The 24,160-nt window shown below is 31.9% G+C and overlaps 1 protein-coding gene across 5 annotated transcripts in view; it reads right to left on the reverse strand.

Moving 5' to 3' along the window:
- The window catches only part of LOC144852138 (uncharacterized), a 70,953-nt gene that overhangs the window by 24,784 nt on the left and 22,009 nt on the right, over positions 1-24,160 (reverse strand). For 4 of the 5 annotated variants that reach the window (XM_078709872.1, XM_078709870.1, XM_078709871.1 and 1 more), the window contains exons 4-13: positions 14,898-15,014; positions 12,058-12,149; positions 11,303-11,412; positions 10,852-10,994; positions 10,245-10,312; positions 9,008-9,105; positions 7,970-7,990; positions 5,141-5,311; positions 4,350-4,447; positions 2,029-2,106 (exon numbers count right to left, since the gene is read on the reverse strand). In XM_078709872.1, coding sequence (XP_078565998.1) covers positions 2,029-2,106; positions 4,350-4,447; positions 5,141-5,311; positions 7,970-7,990; positions 9,008-9,105; positions 10,245-10,312; positions 10,852-10,994; positions 11,303-11,412; positions 12,058-12,149; positions 14,898-15,014 — 996 coding nt within the window. The remainder of the gene's footprint in view (positions 1-2,028; positions 2,107-4,349; positions 4,448-5,140; positions 5,312-7,969; positions 7,991-9,007; positions 9,106-10,244; positions 10,313-10,851; positions 10,995-11,302; positions 11,413-12,057; positions 12,150-14,897; positions 15,015-24,160) is intronic. The other variant, XM_078709869.1, reaches the window with a different exon arrangement.

Genomic DNA, 24,160 nt, shown 5'->3' on the forward strand with positions numbered 1-24,160 from the left:
TACATCCAATATTCAAATAGATAAATGTAGTTTAAAAAATTCCCAGTATAATTCCAATCATGTTGATACCTTGTTTATGGATGCACACAATAGAAAACAGTTATTTAAAGGACAAATGTAGAAATGCAGCCTACAGTATGTGATAATCTTAATGTAACTAGTTTTTAGTGGGCCTTCTATCACGTCTCTTTCATCTTCTTTAAATTTATTTAAATACTCCTTTTTGTATAATGTGTATTGTTTTTTATGAGATGAATAAAGAGTTTGATTTGAAGTGGGGATTTCAGATGACATTTGGCAACCACCTCAGATCTAAGATGGCCAACAGAAAGTGTTCAAATGTAGTTAAAATTTTAATTTAAAATTCCATTCATTTTTATATACACAGTGTATGAATGCGTGTAGCAGACATTTGTATAATGAACAAATCTACAAACTCTACCTCTTATAATATAGATAATAATCTCGATAAGTAACAAATAACTATTGAGAACAATATACTAGCTGTATATAATTGTTTCAATAATTTATGGTAACTAGATGGTACCATCTCGCTTCGCTCGCGTACCATCTAGGTCGTGCCCACAGATGGTTCTCGAATACATAGTAATTTCAGCGTTAAAAAAAAATACATGTCGTTTACAGGAACGAATAAATAGACACGGTGATTTATGTACTCAACTAAAATTAGCACCCTGGGAATTAATACTTCCGAAAGAGAAACTTGTCTCAATGAGTCAAATTTAAACAAACTTAATTTGTGTTTTGTATGTAACATTGAGGTTGAGATGGGAAAGAGGATGGGTGCAAAGAGGAACAATTTTTTAAAATACTCTTTATCCATTTAGTAACGAAATATTAATTGTTTTCATGTTTTACAAATAATATACCACTAAACACTGTAAAACATTGCGATGTAATACTTTGTTGAAACTGTTACCGTCATAGTCGATTGAAATCGTACAGTACAATACATCACTACAACGTTTATATTTTTTTGTAATTACAGTATTAATTAATACAAACGTTAAGAAGCAACTGTCAGTAATAAAGTATATTTGTAAATGTTTATATAATGTAAAACAATTTGTGAAAACCACCTCTATTCGGGTCAAATCATAAATTCGCTTTAATCGTCAATAAATATTAAATTATTTAACTCAACTTAATTAGTAGGCCTAATGTTTTTCAATTGTTTCCAATTCATATTGGTTCCTACCCACCAAAGTTGTTCTGCGTTTAGGACATGTGATCCTTCGTACCGTAGGCCTATCCTCTACTGGCTTTACAATGCTACTCATGCCAGTGAGGGGGAGGGTGGTGGTGTGGGTGGTTTAACTGCAATAATAAAGTTTTGTCCATATTAATAGACCGCGACTGAAAACGCTAGCTCATAATATCCGTTTAAAAAAAAGCTTATATCCAACCTCTGCAGCACAGATTGAAAAAAAAATGGATCGAATTTCTGTTAGTGTAGAGTACGTGTACTTGCCTTTACGACGCCTGAGGGAATAGACACTTGTGGAGCAGAGATTGGAATGTTCCATTCATCGCAAATCAATACATTTGTATAAACGTATATTAAATCTATCAAAATAGTATTTTTTTAAAGAAAATCGGCCTGTCTTCAACATTATGATTCTGTACTCGAGCTGTTCAACCGGGTTTCAGCTATTAAACACAATTATCGTAGGAGGAGATAGGAAAATGCGAAGCGTCCTCGTATTATTGTGTGCGGGTATTTTTCAAATTGACATCCATTAGACAGTGTATACCACGATCGGAAAACACCCCTATTTGGGGCAAATCGTTGAACCTAAATTCGTTTTAATCGTCAATAACTAATTATCGAACTCAATTTAATTAGTAAACAGGGTTACATCAGGTGGTTAAAATCGTACCGAAAGTACAAACCAACTTTATATGCCATCAAGTAAACATTCTAGAAATAGCGCGCGATTTACCAAATTTTGCCCTTACGTAAATTTATATATAGATGTGTATTGTTTGATAATGTTATATACTTACAAGACTTGCACAACTCAGAAGGGCTTTTAATGAATCTATTTCAGCTCGTAACTCCCGTATTAACCGAACGTTCTGATCCTAAATAAGAAGAAAATTTCATGGCATTAATGAAAAGTTGCTATGCTTAAATCAAATTTAACAGGTTAAATAAATAAATTTATGTGAAAAAAGAGAACAGAAAATATATATATTTATATTTTTTATTTAACTAAGCAGCATTTTATCAAGAAAAATATACCTCAGATATCAAAACCAAATATATAGAAACCCCATGCTAGTAATAAATAACATTAATAGTACAATTATTAACATTCTTGTTTTTTGGTATAGTTTTAAAATGTTACTTATTATACTATTATGTAAACAAACATTATTCATAATAGGGAGTTTAACGCAGAGTGCAATGACCGACAAACAAACTATGTCATGTTAGTTAATGTACGCATTTATAAACATTGGGACGTTTGTCTTTGGTCATTTCTTTAGTATAAATATGCTACCTATTATACTACTATTATTACAAGATATTTAAACAAACATTACTCATAATATCAACTTATTAACAACAAACTCTATTCTACTAGTATTATACATAAAACTTGGCCCCTATCTTAATGCATGTAGTTGTATGATAAACCCCTAAATGTATGGTGAGGCCTATCAAAATTATATTTTCACATTCTTCTATACAGAGAACATCTTCTAATAAATTCATAATTCAGTACAACAAAAATCAATAATACTAAAATTAAAAAATCATTAACTAGATTTACATTAAATAAAATGGAAATACTGTATCATAAATAAACGGTAGAAATAAATCAATAAGTTTAACCTATCTGATGATTTTCAGAATTGCTGTATTATTGAGGCACATAATAATAATATCCTGGATTTATAAAGCGCCAAATGTTGTGAAACCTCTAAGACACAAGAGAGAAAAAAAAAGGGACCAGGGTTCGGTCTAAAATTGAACTCTGGTCAACACTAGTTGTGTCTTGGTCATCCCATACTCGGGCGCCTCCTACACTTGGAGAAAATCTCAGTATGCATTAATCCATGTACATTATTACTAATATAAAACTAATAGACAAAAACATCCTAATTTGTAAAAAAAAAATAATAAAACAATTACCTATACATGAAACACCTTCAGTATAGTATATACCCAAGAATATGCTAATAAATTAATTACATTATATTATTAAATTATATGACACTTTAATCAATATTCTAGCATTCTCCATTTTACACTAAATCAGTGTTGCACACTGTTGCACTGCCATGTGACGAACCACTACAATATCTATATAGCCAATTGAATTCAATGCTAGCACTCAGAAAATGAAGATTAGATTAATTTTCACTGATACTGTATGAGAATTGCATGTAAAATAGGAATTTTTGAGCTGGTTTAGCTGACAGAGTTTATAATCATTGTATTATAACCACCACCTTTACAGTAATTAAACAACCTAAAAAGATACTAACCAATTCATGTTTATTGGTATGATATGCACTTCTAATATCTAATTTAAAATTTATCAAATATATGATATAAAATAATAAGATAAATAAGATCTTAGTGTAATATTTAAAGGTATTAGAAATACAGCCAAATTAGGCCTTTGTAAAGTTTTTGATATACACTCCTCTACTTGTATTAGGCATAAACAAAATTGTTATGTTGGCATAAAAAGGCCTTGTGGTATAAACAATACTACAGGTATTAATATCTTAACCTAAATCACACACACATGCTAAGACGAAAGTGAAAACAATATAGGACGCATAATAGTAGAAACAACAGCTCTCTATTATCTTACTTATAGTGGGATATTATGTATAAAACATACATAATTCTTATAAATAATTCAAATCCTCTTATCTAAAGCACTAATATTAATAACATCGCCTGGATGAATATCAATGCTTACTGTGTGATAACATGTATACAACATAACCACACATACAAAACAAACACCATTCTTAATTAAACATATTAAGATTATAATATTGTTATTGTAATTATAAATATGTTTGGAGTATCATAAAAAATAAAAAACACACAGGAAACAATATTCTATGTGTGAAAAGGACTTAACAATTGTAGAAGCAACAGCTTTACTGTTAATATGTGATAATATGCATACAACATTACTTACATTATAAAAACATGAAGTATGATAAAGATTATAATGTTCTAATTATACAACAATCTTGACACTTTCATTAACAATTAAAAACACAGGCAATCTAAACAATATTCTACATGGGAAAATAATTAAACAATCGTAGAAAGCAACACTCTAAATACTCACCTCGTTCACCTTCGGTTTGTTGACAATATGCTTCGCTCGTCTTGCATATCGCAGTGTGCTCATTGTCTCGTTAAAATATGTACTTGACGGTGATACGGCTGCATATTTAAATCAAAGAGTGTTTAGACCAATAACTGATTGCTTGCAGAGAGGTGTAGTGAACTTTGTGTTACACATGGTTTACACAGTACAGTCAGTTATATTACAATCATTTTTCGTTAGCTCTATTATTGATTACAATTTAGGTTAGCAAACATTGAATAGACGTTTGAAATTCAAATAAAAACAATTGTTAGAAACCAGATGTTAATAAAGTGTTTGAAATTAATTTAGTTATTTTTCTCCTTAAAATCTGGTTACAATAAAAATAATGTTTTGTTTTTAATAATTCAAATTTCATCCATAAAAACAAATATATCAAACAGTTTTATTGTACATATAATAAATATAAACAAATTTTATTTCATGATAATTAATTTGTTGAATAACATGAGTAAAGGAAAAACATTGACATATTTATTTCATACACATCCAACAGCAAGTAACTCGCCAATTACAGGACAATAAGCATAGTGGACATATATACAGATTGTGTAATATTCTTGCATTAATATAATATTTTTGAATACTTTTTAGGTTATTAATTTAATATAACAATTATTGAACTGAAAATAATTCAATCAATGATCTATTCAGAAATCTGGGTCAAACATTGTATGTATTTGAATACAACACAGTAATGTTAATGTTCAATACATCATAATGTTATTTTAAAAAACATATTCACTTACTCGATATCATAATAGTCTTTGAGTTACCACCCAAACTATCTTTCAGTAACCATGTCAACACAGAATTCCTATACGGTATATAACCAGGTTTCCTAGGCAACCCACTAGCAGTGTAGTTCTCTTCCGCCATCGCTAAGCTCTCCATACTGGCCGCAGACAATGAGTTTGAAGCTACGCAAATCAATATAAGAGTAATGAATCAGAATTAATTACAACTTTGCATGCAAATGTCAAAATAATTAGCATAAGGCAGGTGGTCAAATAAAAAATTATTTACAAATTTATCTATCCATTCTATAAATGACATTGATGGATAATAATTGAAACCTTGAACTAAAAAAGATTACCTGTATAGACATTTTAGGTCTTTTGCATACAAATGTCAAAAAAATTAGCATAAGGCAGGTGGTCAAATAAAAAAATATTATTTACAAAATTTATCTATCATTCTATAAACATCATTGATGGATAATACTTGAACCCTTGAACCATGGAGAAATAATATTTCTCCATGCTTGAACTAAAAAATATTACCAGTTTAGGTCTTTTGTATACAAATGTAAAAATAATTAGCATAGGCAGGTCAAATAATAAAAAATTATTATTTACAAAATTTATCTATCCATTCTATATAACAACACTGATAATACCTGAACCTTTGAAATTAAAAAAAGATTACCGGTATAGATAAATTTTATGTCTATAGCTGGCTGTATAGTATTTCCGTAAAAGGCAGGTGAAAATTAACTATGAAAATAATTTTTTTTACAGATTTAATACAAACCTGGCATAAATTAAATCTTTTCTTATAAAAAATAAAACTTAATAATTTCATGATTTTTGCTTTTGTGAAATACAGTACTTATATATATATATAGTTTTAAATATTATATAGTTGGTTTTATATAACTACATTCATAGGAATCTTAATATATATAATATTCCTCATGAATCATAAAAATATTAAACAGGGAGTGGGCAATGAAGTTTGGTTTGCTACTGAATAATAGACATTAATATTAATTTAAAAACCAGAAAATTGTTACATTGCAATCAACTGATCTTTAAGATATGAACAAGTGATTATGGTTTTTTGATGAGGTGGCAACCATTGCTAATATATAACAGCAAAGTTATGACTTTTATCTTTGATAATGTGACTTTGGTTATTGTACACCTTTTGTTGTGGTCGAGTCAGAACAAATATTTAAATAATTAAATCATACAATCTTGTTTGTATTTTTAATCTAATATACTTATTGGTCTTATTATTAAAGAGATAAATAGAAAATAATTGCAGAGCTGGATATAGGATTTTAAATTGGGTAGGTATGAGTTAAAAGCCAAGATTTTAAAGAAAAAACAATTAAACAACTTCAAAAATAAATCCAATCAAAGTTTAATCTAAAGACTATCTGATCTGAATTTACTTCAAGGCAACTGCTCAAATCTACATACTATACATTGAGGGGCCTTCCTCAAACAAAGAGGGCATAATCAACTTGTGGGGGATTTTTTTTGGGGGGGGGGGGTTCTGTGTAGGTTAAAAAAGACACTTAAGGAAAAGGGCGTGTGCAAGAGCTTATGAACCTTCTGTAATCCAAAAATCTTGTAAATTTTCTTACATAATAAATTATCCCATTTCTGTATATCCATATTATATGGAAATACTTATCTATCTTTCTACATAAAACACCAGAAATGTGGAACCATTACAATTTAACAAAATGAGACTCCACAAATAAACAAATGTTTCAAATAATGAACCGACAAAAAATAAGTGTTCTGTGCAGAGGTATTAAACATGAGAAAAAATATAAATAATCTTAATTAACTTAAATTAATTAATATTTAAACTTATTAGGAGTTGTGCAGAACAGTGTGTTACAATGATGACTTCTGACCAAACACTGTGCTGTGATGAATACAATTATGTTGAAATTGATGTAAGCCTATTTTTATTGACTTTTTTCAAAAACCCTATGTTGAAAATGATGTTAGTGTAAGCCAACATTATTGACATGAAGAAACAATGATTTTCATCATCATATCATCATTATCATCTGTTTGTCTTGGGTAAACATTTGCATTATCATTTCCATGACTCTTTTTTAGTGGTCCAAAATGTATTTAATCTTTATTGAAATTTAAAAAGCCTTAACAATGCATCTCATAAATGGAAAGCCCACACAATTTTTTATAACTGAACTGCAACAAAAAATACCCCTCTCAAAACCAGCTGTATGAAAAGCACTTTAGCAAAAGCAGTATCAAAAGAAACACATTGTTTATTAGGTTTACTTATATTATTAGTAGTATGAGAACCTTAGCTAAACAGAAACATTTAATAGAAAAATGAGAAGCAAACATAGCATGAAAGCCTAGAATCATTAATTAATACAAAAATTTAAATTTCCCCAAAATGTCTTAATCAAAAAGTTCATTCATTACTAAAATAGAAAACTATTATATAGCTAATGTGAAAGCATAAACAGGACTGTAAATTTGTTTCCCAAGTTATCTACAGATTTCACTAGTCCACAAACCAGTTTTCTAGCCCCCATATCACCCCTAATGTAAAAATCACATTAGTGGTTGATTGTTACATAGTGGGTGAAGTATATATATCATGACCTATAAAATACCACTTACAATATATTACAATCTACAATTCCCAAAAAATATTTTGTCTGTGAGCTGGAATTTTGAAAATGTTAGTGAAAGTGCTCTAAAAAAGACAATTAAATTACAAAAAATCCACAAAAATGCGTGCAGATGGAAATGAATAGAAAGCATTTGCTATGGTTAGGTAGCAAAGGCCAGCCTTACCTTTTAGGAGCTCATTGGACCCTGGGGAAAAATCAACAAACGGATGCAGAATGTATCAATAAAAAGTATTATCGTTTCACAAAATCATTCATTAATATTTGTGATCAACTTCTAGCAGTTATTAAAATTATTAAATTTAGTAAGTAACTTGAACTACATTTTGTTTTCCCAGTTGCAAGAGAACAATTAAATATTTAAACTACCAAGCAATAATTAATTGATGTTATTGTTTATTGTTCTATGTATTAACATAGTATATTCTTATTAGTCATTGACAGTTTTTGCATCATGTGAGACAACATATCAGTCAAAATGAAGATCACAAAGTTATCCTTACATCGCCCTCTGGAGGTTGATAATTCACTTTTTTTGCAAATAATTTGAATTAACTAGAGAATGAACTGTAATCACAACTCAAAAGAGTCACCATAGGGGACCACAGAATATGACTGCATCGACCAATCAGATGCAGCAGTTTGAAATTAAACCCCTTACTAGGTCATACTCCACTACGCCTATGTTACAAAGTGCTGAACATACCAACACAAGAACGTATTATACCGAACAAAGTATCTCTTCAATAAGGGTTGCCTAGTGTTTTTGCACTTCATTCATTTACTGTTTTTTTAAATGTACACCTGAATATAGATTGGGGAGGGGAGGGGAGAGGGAATTACTAATATATTAATCAATTAATGTATTGTTGAGATATGAATAATAATCACATCTATCAATAATCGTATAACTACCCTAACCCATTTGGTTCCTTACTTAACCAGCTACCTTGATCATAATACCTAACCTAAATTCACCGACTACTATTTAATTCTAAATGTTTGGCCCTATTTGCACTTCCTATTTTTTATATAATCCTAAATGTGCTGTTATTACTTAGATTCAATTCTATGTAAACCTCAAATATAAATTGTCAATTATAAAACACCTCATACTTTCGGAATACAACTATGCTGATAGTTGACAGACAAACTGTCGTCAATTAAGAAATGTTGGCTAATTAGAAGTGTGTTAATTACTTACCTAATGCTGAGATACAGTTTCCAAGGGTTACTAAAGACTTGTTAATGTTTGCACCCTCAGTCAGACGTCCTTTGCTGTAATTTGGGTCAGCTCGTTCACTGTCGAGAGAAATATAATTATATTGTAAGTTCAATTTCATCATGTAGTGAGTGAGTAATTCTTGAATTATTTTTTATAATAAAAAAAAACCAGTCTCTTTCCTTGCATTTTAGGTATGCTGTACATTGTATGGTTCTAAGCAGCTTCAAAAGCAGTCTGAGGACCCTGGATCCTGAAAACCCCATATCTGATTTAATAAGTGCCATATCTCTTTGACTACAGAATTAGTGCCGTAAACACCTCTAAATTCATCCGTTAATATACTAGTAGGCCTAGGCTAAAGTGAATATGGAACCATTAGTATTACTTGCATTTAGGACCATTTTTCGTATGGGTAAGCTGATAACACTATGCTAGGCTTGGGCTAGCTTAGAATAGAGGCCTAGGTCTATGAATGGCAAGTATTTTGGCCGATGTAATATATCAGATAAAATAAATGTTTATTTGAAATTGAAATATCATCTTTTATATTGATGAAATATAACATTTGAAATTTTCTCTCAGGATTATTTATATTTATCTTTTTTTCCCATAAGCAACCTATTTGAAGAAGCTCAATTCTTACTGTCCAAAAAATCATGACAATTTACATGAATTAGGGATAAATAGCCTGAAATGAATAAGTCTACAAAAGCGTCCCATAAGCATCATTCTTAATTTAATGTAAGATTTATCAATAAATACATGTTAGCTTCAGCTTTAAACCGTCTGTCAAATGTTCATTTCCTGATTCCAAAGGAAAGTGATTGGATTGTTGGATAACTCATGGAACGTGGGTATGCAGGTATGATTCATAAAGGAATGGACATGTGACTCATCGGCAAGGTACCTGGCCTGTATTCTCAGGGTAATGGGATCAAATCTGCAGAATCTAATCAATCGATACAAAGTTTATAACATAAAAAATTTCGTTATCACCCTGATTGAATCACGTCTAAGTTTTGATACATGGAAACTTTGGGTGCTGTATAACACTTGTGAGAGTGTTATGGGAAAATGGTACGGGATCGGACTAGCATAAGACAGGCATGGGTTCGAGTCTGTATATATTTCACACACTGTACTTAAATAAAGTCTAAAAGATAGGTAAGATAGGGATACTTTTATAGGCAAGAACCAAGTTTAAGCATGATGTTACCTTCCAGCTAAATCAACCAAGTTGATTTTACTGAGTACTTCACTTGGCATGTTGTCTTTCAGTCTAGCCTGTGGAAATATACATTTTAAATATAAAATATTACCATAAATGTTAAAGGTGTTTCTCTTAGTGTGATGCTTACCATAAGTGAAATGAGGTCTAAGGAGGCAAAGAGTCACATGTGAATGGTGAATACACCCACCGAATGTTATTGTCAATGGTTTGTTTTTTTTTGAGAACAGCACCATATCCGTAATAACACTCATGGCACTGTGGACTATAGATGTTACAACTTTTCAACAACAATCTTCTCTTCAAAAGGTCATGTCATGTCACCGACTGCCAATTATGGTGCCATTGCATCTGTTCATAAGATTACACCAGGGTAGCCCCCTACTCGTCTCGAAACTAGGTTCATTAAAGTGCACAAAAGCATTGTGGACCTCAGTTTATAGTCCTTATCCAAGAAGACTTATTCTACTATCAGAACCATGGAGAGAGTGAGCCTCGAACCCTTACCATAAGACAATATATTACGATTCCACTCATTCACACAAAGGAGTGTAGAACAAGAAAGTAAATACTTATTGAATTTACAATAACAAACCTGTGTAAAGTTGATGGTAAAGATAGCATGTGATCTGCTACTTGCATCGTGCATGTGAGTTGCTGCAGTAGTCCGGTTAACATTGCCTCGTTCAATTAGATCACGTACAGAAGTGTGGTCTCCTACTAAATGCTTAGAAAGATCTAAAACATTTAAAAATATAAATAGTATTAATCTTTATCAAATTATTGTTTTAAAAGCTAAAAACTTCTCAACAATGTCATTTCAAAAAATACATGAAAGTATTTTTTCTCAGGCTGTTGTAATGGCCAACTATTGAATCATTTACACCTAACATGAAATCATTAAATGTTTATATGGCAAGAATTGACTTCAGACTGCACTTTTTGTCCTTCTTTCTTTAACTGACTTTATTAATAACTTCTGATGCCATGAACAACAGTTGAATGGTAATCATTTAATGCAATAGTAAGGAGCAACAAATCAATACCTTGTACGTAAGGTCCATCTTTTGGGTGTTCTCGTACTTTCAAAGTGTACTGTGAGAGGTCCTCAGGAGCCAACAGGTCGCGAACTCTTTCATTATAAATTTCAAGATAGCTGAAAAACATGATAGATAATACTTTAATTGCGAAATGTTAAAGAATATCAGACGAGTAATTGAGAGACATGTTTTTGAAATCAATCGGTGCAATATTGCTTCTATTAGAGGCATGGTGCTTTATCTCTCGACTCCGGTGTGCTGGTCGCGATATTTCTTTTCGTACATAAGTTGGGGACCCCTCATGAAACGTCACAAAATAAAAATGAATATTCATTAGTCATATCCATAAGGTGTGACGTAAGAATTGAGCTAACTACAATTCGCTAATGCAAACTCTTCCCGTTAGAGCCATCTGTGTAGTCGATTGGATTAGACTATTGACTTTATGTTGTACTGTATGGGGTTCGAATCCCATGAGCAACTTCTTTTTTTTTTTTTTTGTCTTGTGTGGGTTCGTCCCACTTTTATTATCATACTCAGCTATTATAAATATTGTATTTTATATAAATAAATGAATCCAAACCCTGTTATGCAAAATGGTTGAACCCAAATACTATTATTACTACTATTCTAATTGATCTCAAATTAAGTGTGAACAAGCAGTTAACTGTTATATCAAACATCAGATATTGTTTCTCATTATTCTAAAATGAAGTTGGCCTTGTGAATGCATATCTGGCCTTACTAGCTAATGTACCAACCTGACTTCAATCTGGCAAGTAATATCTTCAGCAAAGTCATCGACACGGCTGCATAATCCATCACAAATACGGGGAATCAGGCCTATCTCATCCTATAAAGAAAAGAAAGGATCTCAAAATGTACAAAACATTATTGAATTTTTCTGATGAAGAAGATGTTTAAATAAATAATATAAAATTCTGAAATTCTGATGCTTTGTGTACTCTGGAATTTATTAATGAGGTAAATTGGGAAATTCTCTAAACAATGAAATTTATTACAAATTTATTTATTAAAATTATTTAAATTATATAACAGATTATTGCTAATTAATATTACAGTGGTAAAAAATAATACATTGGTGATATTAGTTTCAATGTGCTGCATTTTATTTATTACTAAAATCTATATATTTTTTTATGTCTTTTGTATATACAGTAAATGTGAGATGTGCATTGGTAATCGGATTTCTAGAAATGTCAAGTGTGTTTTTCAGAGACTGTAAAGTATGTGTGTAAAATATTAAACTGTCTTTGAACAAAGCTTAGCTAGTACTGACGATTAAGATTTAAAATATTAACTATAAATACACAAACATCTTCAAGCATCTCAATTATTAATGTTAGATGTATTCAACATTTATAAAAATCAAAGGAAAAACAAAAATGTGTATGAATTCAATGAAACTTCTATTTTTCGAGTTATACTGTATCTCGCTCTTTGAGGAGAAATTGCTATTGTTGGTTTATCCAGGTAAGCTAGGCAAGAAATAGACACAACAATTTGTATTTTTCAATATGTGAAAAAATTCCCAAAACATTTTTTCTTTTTTTATATTTTACTTCTCTCTAAAAAATATTTTTAATCTTATGTCATGTAATATATGTCTCTCAGTCAATTTAATAACAACCAAAATGTTCTTTAGTTTTGGGGTTTCATATGACAAATAATGACAAAATGTGGGATTTCTTCTTCGACTTTAAGGGAGTTTAATATAATTTGCCTCATTACTGTTTGCCACTTTTTTCTTCTTGAAAAATCAAATCCAAACACATTTCTTTATTTATCTCATCAAAACAATACATATAAGAAAAAGGAGTAAAAATGTTTGAAGAAGATTAAAGGGACCTCCACCTACACCTGTTACAACATCCATCCCTCAAGATATATGTCTCCTAATGTAGAGTATACCGTAGCCTCTGTGCAACTTTAAGTTTACTATCAAAGACAATCAGTTGATTAATGAGTCTAGATGTAATGTTGTGAGTGTACAAATCATCGGCTAATAAGCTAACACTATGACATAACTATGTAAGGTATATACTATTAACACCAAGACATTCAAGGCATGTCAAGCTCACATACTAATGGATAAGAGAGTCATTTGGGAGGCTCTATAGCTTAATCGCTAAAGACAAGATGATGTTGGATAAGATCACCAAAAGTACAGGGCGTATTATTGGAGCTGATGTATGCCTATCTGTTTTAACTTCAATTATGATGCAGGTGTTCTCTCCATGGTTAAATGTATTCTCTCCTCGTCTTTATAATGAATACACTTTCCTCCCATCTAATATTCATATCCATCATTCTCGTAGTCGTAATAAACGATAGTCTTTCGTTCCCCAAACGACTGCTACTTATAACAAACATGTCTCAAGTTAATTTGCCTCTCATGGAGAGAACACCTGGATCGTAATTTAAATATAATTTGTATAAATTTTGCCAAATTTCTTATTTTTTATAACTTTTAAATATTGTCTGTACTTTTCTATTATTTTAAACATTGTTCATGTATTTTAATCGACATATTTATTTAAATTCTAAAAAAAACTATATATCCTAAGATATAGAAAATGCATATTATTGCACATATTATCAGCACACTTTCAAATGGAACAATGTTATTAAAAATTAATTGGCTTAAAATCTGTGTGAAAGCTGCTACTTCAACATGACAAAGTGCTATTAAATTCTATCAACGTTATGATTTTGTTATTCTTAATTATTAAATATTTACGTCTTCAATCAATGCAGATTCCAGACATACATTATGCAAATGAGCATCTTCATGCATTAGAATATGATATTGTAAATGTTTTAATTAACATGTGAAGGTTATAAGTATAGAATCTATAAATAATAAATTAATAATGGGCATCATGTAAAAATTCTACTGCAGTTACTGCAGTAACTATATTTTTTTATTGTACAATAACATATGATTTGAGTTTGTTTCAATGCATTGAGCAGTCTTTTTATGAACATTGTCTATATGCTATTAGATGTTAGAAAATGCTTGCTAAATAATTGCTTAAAAGAGTTCAAGGTTACAAACAAAATGTTACTGCAGTAACTGCAGCAGAATAATTTTATAATAATTCTAACAGATATCGATTCTTTTCATCATAAATTTTAATTAACATACATGAATGTCATGAGTAAGTCCATAATGATGATGATGTTTTCTAAATAATTGATTTTTTATTAATATTATTATTATTACAGATATTGATTTATAATAAATTAGTCTCAATTTTAGGATATATAATATAGTATGTCGATTAAAGAATGAAACTTGATAAGCACCAAGATGAAAATTCATTATTTTAGTATACTACTGTATGTCATTGTTTACTTTTTTTTGACAATAAATAAACGAATTAATATTTTCCGAACAATGCTGTGTATTCAACTTGGAAGAAGATCATGAGAATTATGACCGAGTATACATTTTCATTTTTATAATACAGTATAAATAAAAATGTTTTATCTTACTATAGCAACTCTGTGTATATAATTTTTTTTAATATTTTTATGAGAAAATGGAATCTTTTTAGTAGTTAGTCTTGGGAATTACCTTAGATCCCATCATGGTATACGTTTTACCAGATCCAGTTTGCCCATAGGCAAATAGGCAGGCATTGTATCCTGCAAAAGATGCATCCAGGATTTCAGTACCAAGGTCTTGGTAAACCTGAAAAATATAAATAAATATACATCAACTACAAATATAAAGTACATACTTTTAACTTTGTGGCTGAGCGGTTTAGACAGTGAAACCGTATCCAGCCTTGTGGCAAGCATTCAAGGCTCACTCACTTCATGGTTCTAGTGGTACAGTAGAACAAGTTTTCTCGGAGAAGAAATACTATAAACCGTAGGTCCCATGTACACAAACTACTTGTGTGCACTTTAAAGAACCTAGTACATCTTCTGAGAGGAGTAGGTTACCCTGGTGTATTAGTTCAAACAGCCACTATCGTGGAGTGAGCAATAGAATTGGCAGCAATGACATGTTGTGCCCCTTAGACTTAGAGGGAGAAGCATGTAGTTGGCCTAGGCCTATGTTGATATTATGCTTAATTGGTATGGATATCTGAATATAAATCAAGCAGAAGGTTCCAGCCTTTTCTCATTCTTACACATTTCTTCAACTTTATTTTTTCTAAATTAATTCATTTTCGGAAAGGTTAGAATTTGTTAAGTACCTGTTATTTATATACAGTAGCAAGAAAAAGAAAATATTATAACAGAAAAATTTACTCAAAGACAACCTTTTAACAGATCATAGCAAAACTGTAAAAAGTAGTTATAAAAGTGAAATTTAATCGATCACTTAAAACTACCTGCCTGTAATTTTGTATTTGACTTTAAATTAGAAATGTTAATGATGTTGTTTAAACCTACAACAGCTAATAATCTAGGTTGTTACCAAGGCAACATATAACAAAGACTTTCTGTTCAAGTTCCTAAAAATTATGTAATTAGTCACCCACGTGTTGTTAATTAGAGATATATTTGGAAACGCATACAACGTGCTCTTCGCTGTATTGATCATGTTCGTGCACCTGCTAAAAATAATTGAAGCAACGCAGCAATTTTTTCTTTAAATATAGATCTAATTAACAACCAATTGTACATATTGATAACAATCAAATAACAATACAAAGACATACTGTAACAGTAATAACAATATTCATTGTTACTATATAGTTAAAGTCTATTAAATTTTAGTTCTCTTCGTTGTATGATAAAAGTTTCTTTGTCTTCTGACATGAGAAAATTGCACTTCTCACCCTACAGTAAATGAGTTTAAAATGTTATCAATAAATCAAATATAGTACTGATCTACAATTTAATTCGGACACCATAATGACAAAGGTACTAAAAAAGTCTTTGTAAACTGTATAGTTGCTTGCTAATCAATTTGGAATACTGTATTAGGAAAAAACAGGAGGTTTTACCTCTTCCAACTCTTGCGTAAACAACTTTAAAACTCATGACATAGTGTAAGTTTTATTTAGGGCAATTCTTTTTTCATAGATTCTCTCATCTTTTTAGATATTAAAATATATAAACAGACTTGCCTCTTTTATCAAATTTTATCTAATAACGAGTTAATGTATGATATAGTACGCACTGAAGGGCAACATACTTTAAGAAAACGGAAAGCTCTTAAATAAATATGTATTTAAATATTCATTATTAATACATTTATAATAGATGTTTTAAGGAGGAATGCATTATTAATACATTATAAATTGACATCAGATATGAAAAATGCAATACAGACAAATGACCAATTTTTAATCTTAATCAGGTGAACATCTGCTCCAACAAAACTTTTAGAAACAAACAAAAAAATACAATGAAAAAGCAATGCAAACAAGATGAAATTTACTTCAAAAATTCTAAGTTAGAATGGGTATTTCTTTTGAGAAAATGGAAAAACATTTGTAAATAAATTTACCAATGAAATTGACTATTCAAGAGGCATTACCCAAAAAAATAATTCTGTTTTTGGCTTTACAAAGAATGATAATTAACCACAAAAATATCTTGTTTTTTATCACACAAAAAAAAAACAAAGCATAAATTCAAAATTAGTGCAGTACCGAAACTATGTTTTGCTTTTTAACAGTTTATGCAATTATTTAGCATTTTTTGGAGGTAATACACACTGTTTATTACACTGACTACCTCATTATAATAAAAGGTTTTTAAAATGTAGTTTCTGCAGTAACTATACTACATTAGAATAATATTGAATTGATTCCTTACAATAGGTATGATGCAGTCACTAGAATCCATTCATTCATGGGGGAAAGCATTTTTAAAACAACATTATCAGTAATTAATTAATAGTAACATAAATGAGGATACTGGATTGAAATTCGTCGTCTGATTCTTTTACTTAAACGTCCTATGGCATAATTATAATTACTGTAAACAATGATTGAAACATTCTGTTTACTCAGGACATTTAGTTACCTGCAGGTATTAGCTCAGTACAAACTGTTTAAATACGCAATCAATCATAATGTACGAAAAAAAGTAACTACAAACAAAAGTTTATTTTTATTATTAAAGCTTAGAGCAAGTCAAGTGGTTTCTGTCATGACAACATTTATGCTTTGACATGATTTTAAAGATTATTGTGAGAGAAATAGAAAATGTAACAAAATGAAAATTTGGAAACGAAAAGAGGCTGGTAAATTGAAGTGAGCCCTCTAGAAGATTGACCAAAAGCTCACCTCTTCTGAAAAATTATTGGCTTTATAATATTATCAAATTTATGTCAAAAGCATTTTCCATTCAATATTTTTAGAAACTGATTACATTTTGGGTCCACAATGAAATTATATAGTAACATGTGTTATTTCATTGTATTTAATAATGAACAAACATTCTGCAGTGTTTATTAGTAGACAATTTTAAATTGAGTGCTAAATAAATAATTAATTCAACTAAAATAAACTTCCTGGCACCACAATTTCTCCAACAATAGCATCTAGGGAGAAATAGCTGCGAAATTAAACTTATTAAAATTTAAACAATATTAAAATATTTAATTTCAAAACAATGTTTGCTCTGTGAGCAAAGAAATGGTCACAAATGGACTCAAATGAGCGTAAAAGAGAGCTTTCTTTTAATTCAAAAAGGAGGATGTCTATATTCTAACATTCCAATTAACTGGGAAACATGAATCTTAAAGTGGTGTTAAACAAGTGTTGTATGGCAAGCTAGGTAACAAAGCTAACTTGTGAAATGACCAACAACTGGAAAGAGGGTCTTTATCTAGGTTGAGGTTTAGTAACACTGTTAAATAGAGTGGAAAGTAATACAAAATACCAGTAAAGAAATTGAGTGGAATTGATTTGATACAAAACAAGGCGGACATGTCTGATGTAAAGTATTATTATGTAGAAATGTACCCAACATCTGTTGATGGAATAAGTATAGTTTAGCTATCAGTAACATCACTGAAAAAAAAATGGACCGGTACTGGCAATAAATGTTTTTTTTTCTTTAGCATTCAATGTACTTTGTATTTGTGCAAGTGTATTCATTTTCATTAAAAACACCATACAAACCAATACTATTGAAGTATTCTATTTTAAACAGATAGACTGGCAAACAACATAGCAAAACAATTTTTTTCCATGGACCCATTGTACTAAACTAGTAGAGGTAATTCTCTGAACCGTGTGATTGCATGTCTTAGTCAGCTAAGTTGAACACTGGTACATCAATGTTTTTCATGCACCAAAAAAACTGACTGGCAACCATATACCTATATACAAAGGCCACAGTCGATCATAACTGAATTTTGTACCATTTTGCAATGTTGAATAACCCAATGTTGCCCTAGCTATCTCTGTCACATTTGTCACAGATGTAGATGGTTGAATAGATAATGGGGTACATCCGCAGATAGTTTAAAGTATGTTACACTATTAGTGATATTGGTCTTTTTATGGTAAGGTTTTTATCATATGAGTCAAAATTAAACTATGGTATGCTGTAAAAATATATACTATAAGATAACATTATATATCTTATCATTTTGTACGTAGACTGACAAACACATTTTATATTCTTATCAACTAAAGTTTATCTACACACATGTTGGGGTAAGGTGGTCATAAGAACATGACGACCTTGTAAACATATGTTATCTCATGGCGCCAAACGTGAGGTCAACTTTCACGACACTGTTTGCCTTTTAAAGTACGTTATCCCAGCACTCAACTTTAGATATAGTAAACATTCCCATTATAAATACGAGTCTCTACGGAGTAAGTTATGTTAAAACCGACAAAAATCCACTTTACCAAATATGGTAAAAATGAAGGTTGTATACTTTTACTTCTAAAAAATCTCTTTTATTATATAAGATATTTAGAACAATCAGACAAAAACATATGGCCATGCGACCAATGATGCGATGTACGGCATTTTATCAATCACTTTAGGTGATAAAATAGGGTAATGAGAATATTGAGTCAAGGGATAATACGTTAATAGTAGTTAGCATTCTCAAATAGCATCGTTTGTAAACAATGACCTAACACTGACCTTCATTAGTCTTTTTCCCAGGGTAGTGTTTAGTAATTACACAATTCGTCTATCAGTTTAAATATGAAAATATGTAATGTGCTACGCATCCAACCAGAATCATAATGTACAAATTTTGAAAAGTATACAGGATTAGTTTAATATTACTATAACCTTTAATTACTAAGAACAAGAACTATTATTTTTTTTAATTTATTGAAAAACAAAAACAACCTTACATTAAGAATATGTATGGCAAGGGAAAGTATAATTTTATTAACATTTTTAAACTTATTTATTCTAAAAGTTTGGCACTATTTAATTACTACTCTAACAATCTTATTGATTAACAATAAAAAATTGCCTGAAACCAGAGTATACAATTACTATCCAATATTGAAAGTTGTGAGTTACAGAGATATACTGTACAACATACAGTGTGCAATAGCAATACTATAACCTGTAAATGTTGCGAGTACAAACAACATACAATGCATTGTAGCAATACTGTGATATAATTGAAAATTTAAGAAAAGAATTTAAGACAAATACTCTAAAATTGGCATATCTGTGCTTAACTAAAAATCTGTATTTCTTCTATTTGATTAGTTATCCTATGAAAATATTTTGCAATTGTTTCGTTGAGTACGTGTATTACTAACAGAAAACAAATTGAATGTAGGCTAATTACCAGGAAAATATGGAAACAATCTTTTGACTTAAAACAAAAACATTTATAACATTCTTATCAAGTCACATTCTAAAATAATAACATTTCACTTCTTCTAAGTTGTTCTCAAATTGCGATCATGTTTATTCTATGCTAAACAGGCCTATATCCAGGATTGATCCAGGTAAGCCCACAACCGCTCCTTCTCTCCTAAACCCTACACTTTTCCTAAACACCTCCCCTCTATTCAACATCTCCCTCTCTATTCAACACCTCCCTCTCTCCTAAAACCTCCCAATCTTGTCTAGTGAAAATTACAACAAAATCAATCTATTCAGAGATAAATCTAAAACCATCGTAGTCATGTTAATTAATATAATAATTGGCTCTCCCAACATTACAGTTATTTTTGCCCGTTAATCCCACTAGACCTGATGCCACTAAAACCGCTTTGCAAATTCTATCTAATTCATTGTTTTTTATATTTTGGAATCTACAGAATTGTAGTCAACATTGCATAAACTGAACACAATTAAATTCCAAAAACCTGACTCTAAAGTTCCTTACTTCGGTTCTTTATAATAAATTCTAAAAATCAAGTCTGTGGTGTCAGTTTTTGAAGTCGTATTTGAACACTACTAGTATAGTTCAAGATAGCAATTCAATATATAACATCTATTCTGTAGATCTTTCTGCATTGTCTGAGGACGATTGAAGTATATTGATCGAAGCATCTAGAAACTCTAGGCCTACAGTTCTTCTCAGAATTACATACATGTTGTACCACACACTTTATATCAACATGTTTATCTTCATATGTAAAACATAATTACACAAACCAAAAGTGGTGTTGGTAGTCTATAAGTGCTAGCTTACCTGGATAAACCGACATTGGCCTATTCTCTCCGAGAAGAGAGCTACAACTCGAATATATAAAAAAATTTTGAAAAACCCCCGTCAGATAATGGTACATTCCATGAACCCTGCCCTCAAGTGGGAACATCCCAACATACCACCATCATCATTGAACGAGACGCTTGTCTTTGTGGGGACGGCGGGTGGGATGTTTATCCAGGTAAGCTAGCACTTATAGACTACCAACACCACTTTTGGTTTGTGTAGTCTATTTCGTGCCTAGCTTACCTGGATAAACCGACATTGGCCAGAGTAGCACCGGACTAGGCAACTAGTCGGAGGTGGGCAAGCAAGCCAACTGAATGAAAGAGTCTCTACCACTGGGGCAAAATTCGAATACTGTACCAAGACGGGTCAGGCTGTATACACTCGACTGTTATGTAACATCATATTAAGCCGTTGGCTAAATGGTGGTCACTGTGTTGTGTGCTGAACCGTGAAAAACTGTTCCTTTGGTTCACCACGGTTCAAATTGTTGCTCTCAAAGTTTTCCACTGCAAGGTGGACTATATGGAGATAGCACACAGTCTTTCACAATGAGAGCCGCACATTCTTCAACAAGAGTAAGGGGGTCTCCCAGTTTACTGAAAACCAGTCGATAGACTTTAGTGGGTCATTCTTGATGTGCAACACCAAATATGTAACTAACCCTACATACAGAGAGTAGAATACAGCATGTATGAGTACCTCTGTGAAAAATATAATCTACTCAAGAGCATTCATAGGCAGTGAATGTTGAAACATTCCTACACTGCATTGCAAAACAAGGCAATTGCCCGAGTTAAGTCAATGGACTTAGTAGGTCATTCTTGATGTGCAACACCAAATATGTAACTAACCCTACATACAGAGATTAGAATACAGCATGTATGAGTACCTCTGTGAAAAATATAATCTACTCGAGAGCATTCATGGGCAGTGGATGTTGAGACATTCCTACCCTGCATTGCAAAACAAGGCAATTGCCCGAGTTAAGTCCATTAACTTGTATACAGCCAGCGGTAAATAAATTTGAAGATCCTAAACACTCGTATGACTGATTGTTAACAGCCTGTGACTGATATTGGCGTTTCTAAGCTGACCTAGCCATAGCAAAAATGAGTGACTCAACTTTAAAGGCCTTATGCAAAGGCTTGCCGGACGTTCCAACAGAACCCTTCGTCGCTGTTTTCGACTTTGACACCACCAAGCAATTTGATATACGGTGGGTTTGGAGACAGGAGACTCCTGAAAACGAGCCTCTTACCTCGACATGTTGGAGAAGGAATGTGAGGCCATGCAGACTGACGCACACAATTCTTTAGTGTTGAGGCAGTAGCCACAATCCAATATTACCTGAATTTCCAGAGCACTCTGAAATTGGGTAAACTGTCACAAATGGCCGTGAATGATTGATCGGTAGAACAACAGACAACAAATCTCACATAGGCTTTATAAAAACCGTAACTTACCACACTCAAGCAAGATTGTATTTTGTACAGTAACTATGACAGCAAGCACATGCTGGAAGTCAGATTGAAATAATGCATTGTAAGGACAAGTATGCTCAGCTTATCCCTACTTTACTGACCCATCAAACAACCATTTTATGTTTTATGATGGTACATGCTTGAGTGGGGACGACATGTTGGGACATAGCCCGACACTCGGTAGAGGACTTTTGGGTGTGTTGGAAGGTCTGCATGGACCTGGAGACACAACCACAGACTACGCCATATTGAAAAAGTTGGCATGATAACAAGCAATAGCAGCGTTTTCTTCAGTTAAGGAAGCATATTCCATCTGTCTGTCAGTCTTATGGCTTGGCCAGTAAGACCACTGCCTATGCATGAGGTTCTCTAGGCGGTTAGAGACCATATAAGGCTATAATAATAATAATAATACTTTATGTTCTCACGGAAGCACTTGATTCAGCTATGAAGGGTGTTTCTCATCAAGGATGAGCAAGGCCTTATGTTGTGGAAAAACGAGGTTGCATGCCTGTTGTCACAAAGTCCATGCTTGGCCATCTGAAGTTGCCCAACTTCTGGTAACGAAGAGGTTTACTGAAACCTAAAAGGTGAGATAATTATTATAGGTGCCTCTACAACATGAGGCACATCCTCAAACAGATTTGTTGTCATACAGGAGTTCAACACTCCGCCACCATAAAGTGGCCAAATCTCTGAGAGATCTGAATGCTAACAAAAGGAGTTGCAATAGTCTCATGCTTGAGACAGCAAAACAGTACCAGATCCAACTAGACTTTTGCTGCAGTGCTCAAAAAGCCAGTCTCACACCTTTCGAGCAGTTATAGAGAGCCCAAAGCAGATTGGGGCAGATATGTTAAAGAATGACTGTAAATACGCATGTATTCAGAATAAGTTTTGCTCCAGATAAAGTGTGGAATAATTGTCACGCATCTTGGATCAGATATTGTGAGCCCAATGCCCATTGGACTCACATTGGCCAAAGATGACTAAAAATACGCATGTATTCAGAATAACGTGAGAATTAATTCATGTACGCATGTTCACATTACTAAAAGGATCTGAGTATTCCGGTACGAGGCGGACAACTTTGCGCTTTGCTACTTGTCCCCGGACTGAGCTACGGCCACAAATTGTTAAACTTTAAAACTCAATGCTGTGATGATAAATGCTGCAGGCATAACAGCAGAGAGCAACAAATTTGGAGAGATTCTTTTACAAATATTAAAACCAAGTCGCTGAAAATCCTTTAATGACTCTATTTTCCAATTAGACCTTGTTTGTGAGGCTATAGAGAGACTACTGTACTGCAATGCCGGTGAGCAGTCGTTAATCTCTCGTCACCAACATTGGAGACTGGATATAGCCAGCTAGGTTGACAAAGTACTGAGTGCCCGGTACAAGCTATGTGGGGAAAACCATATTACCATTTGGTTGCATTGTTGCAAAACCGAGGTAAAATTAAGGGCGGATAAAGTCAGTTGCTGTACTGTAGACACACCATCTATTGCATAACATCTTATGCTTACATCACTAAAGCAAAGGATATTTGTGTTCTCATGATAGAGAACATAGCGATAGCAGTAGCTGGGCACTCGGTAAACCATCGCAAGTAGCAGTAGACTTGGAAGGTCTGTGTGGAGGAGTATCTAACTAATTGCAGCAAGCTGCAAAGTTCCCTACAGCAGAGCAGCAGTAATGCAGCAGGAACACAGCATGCTTTTGCCC

This window comes from Antedon bifida, chromosome 9 (assembly GCF_963402885.1).
Source record: "Antedon bifida chromosome 9, ecAntBifi1.1, whole genome shotgun sequence".
NCBI classification, from domain to species: domain Eukaryota; kingdom Metazoa; phylum Echinodermata; class Crinoidea; order Comatulida; family Antedonidae; genus Antedon; species Antedon bifida.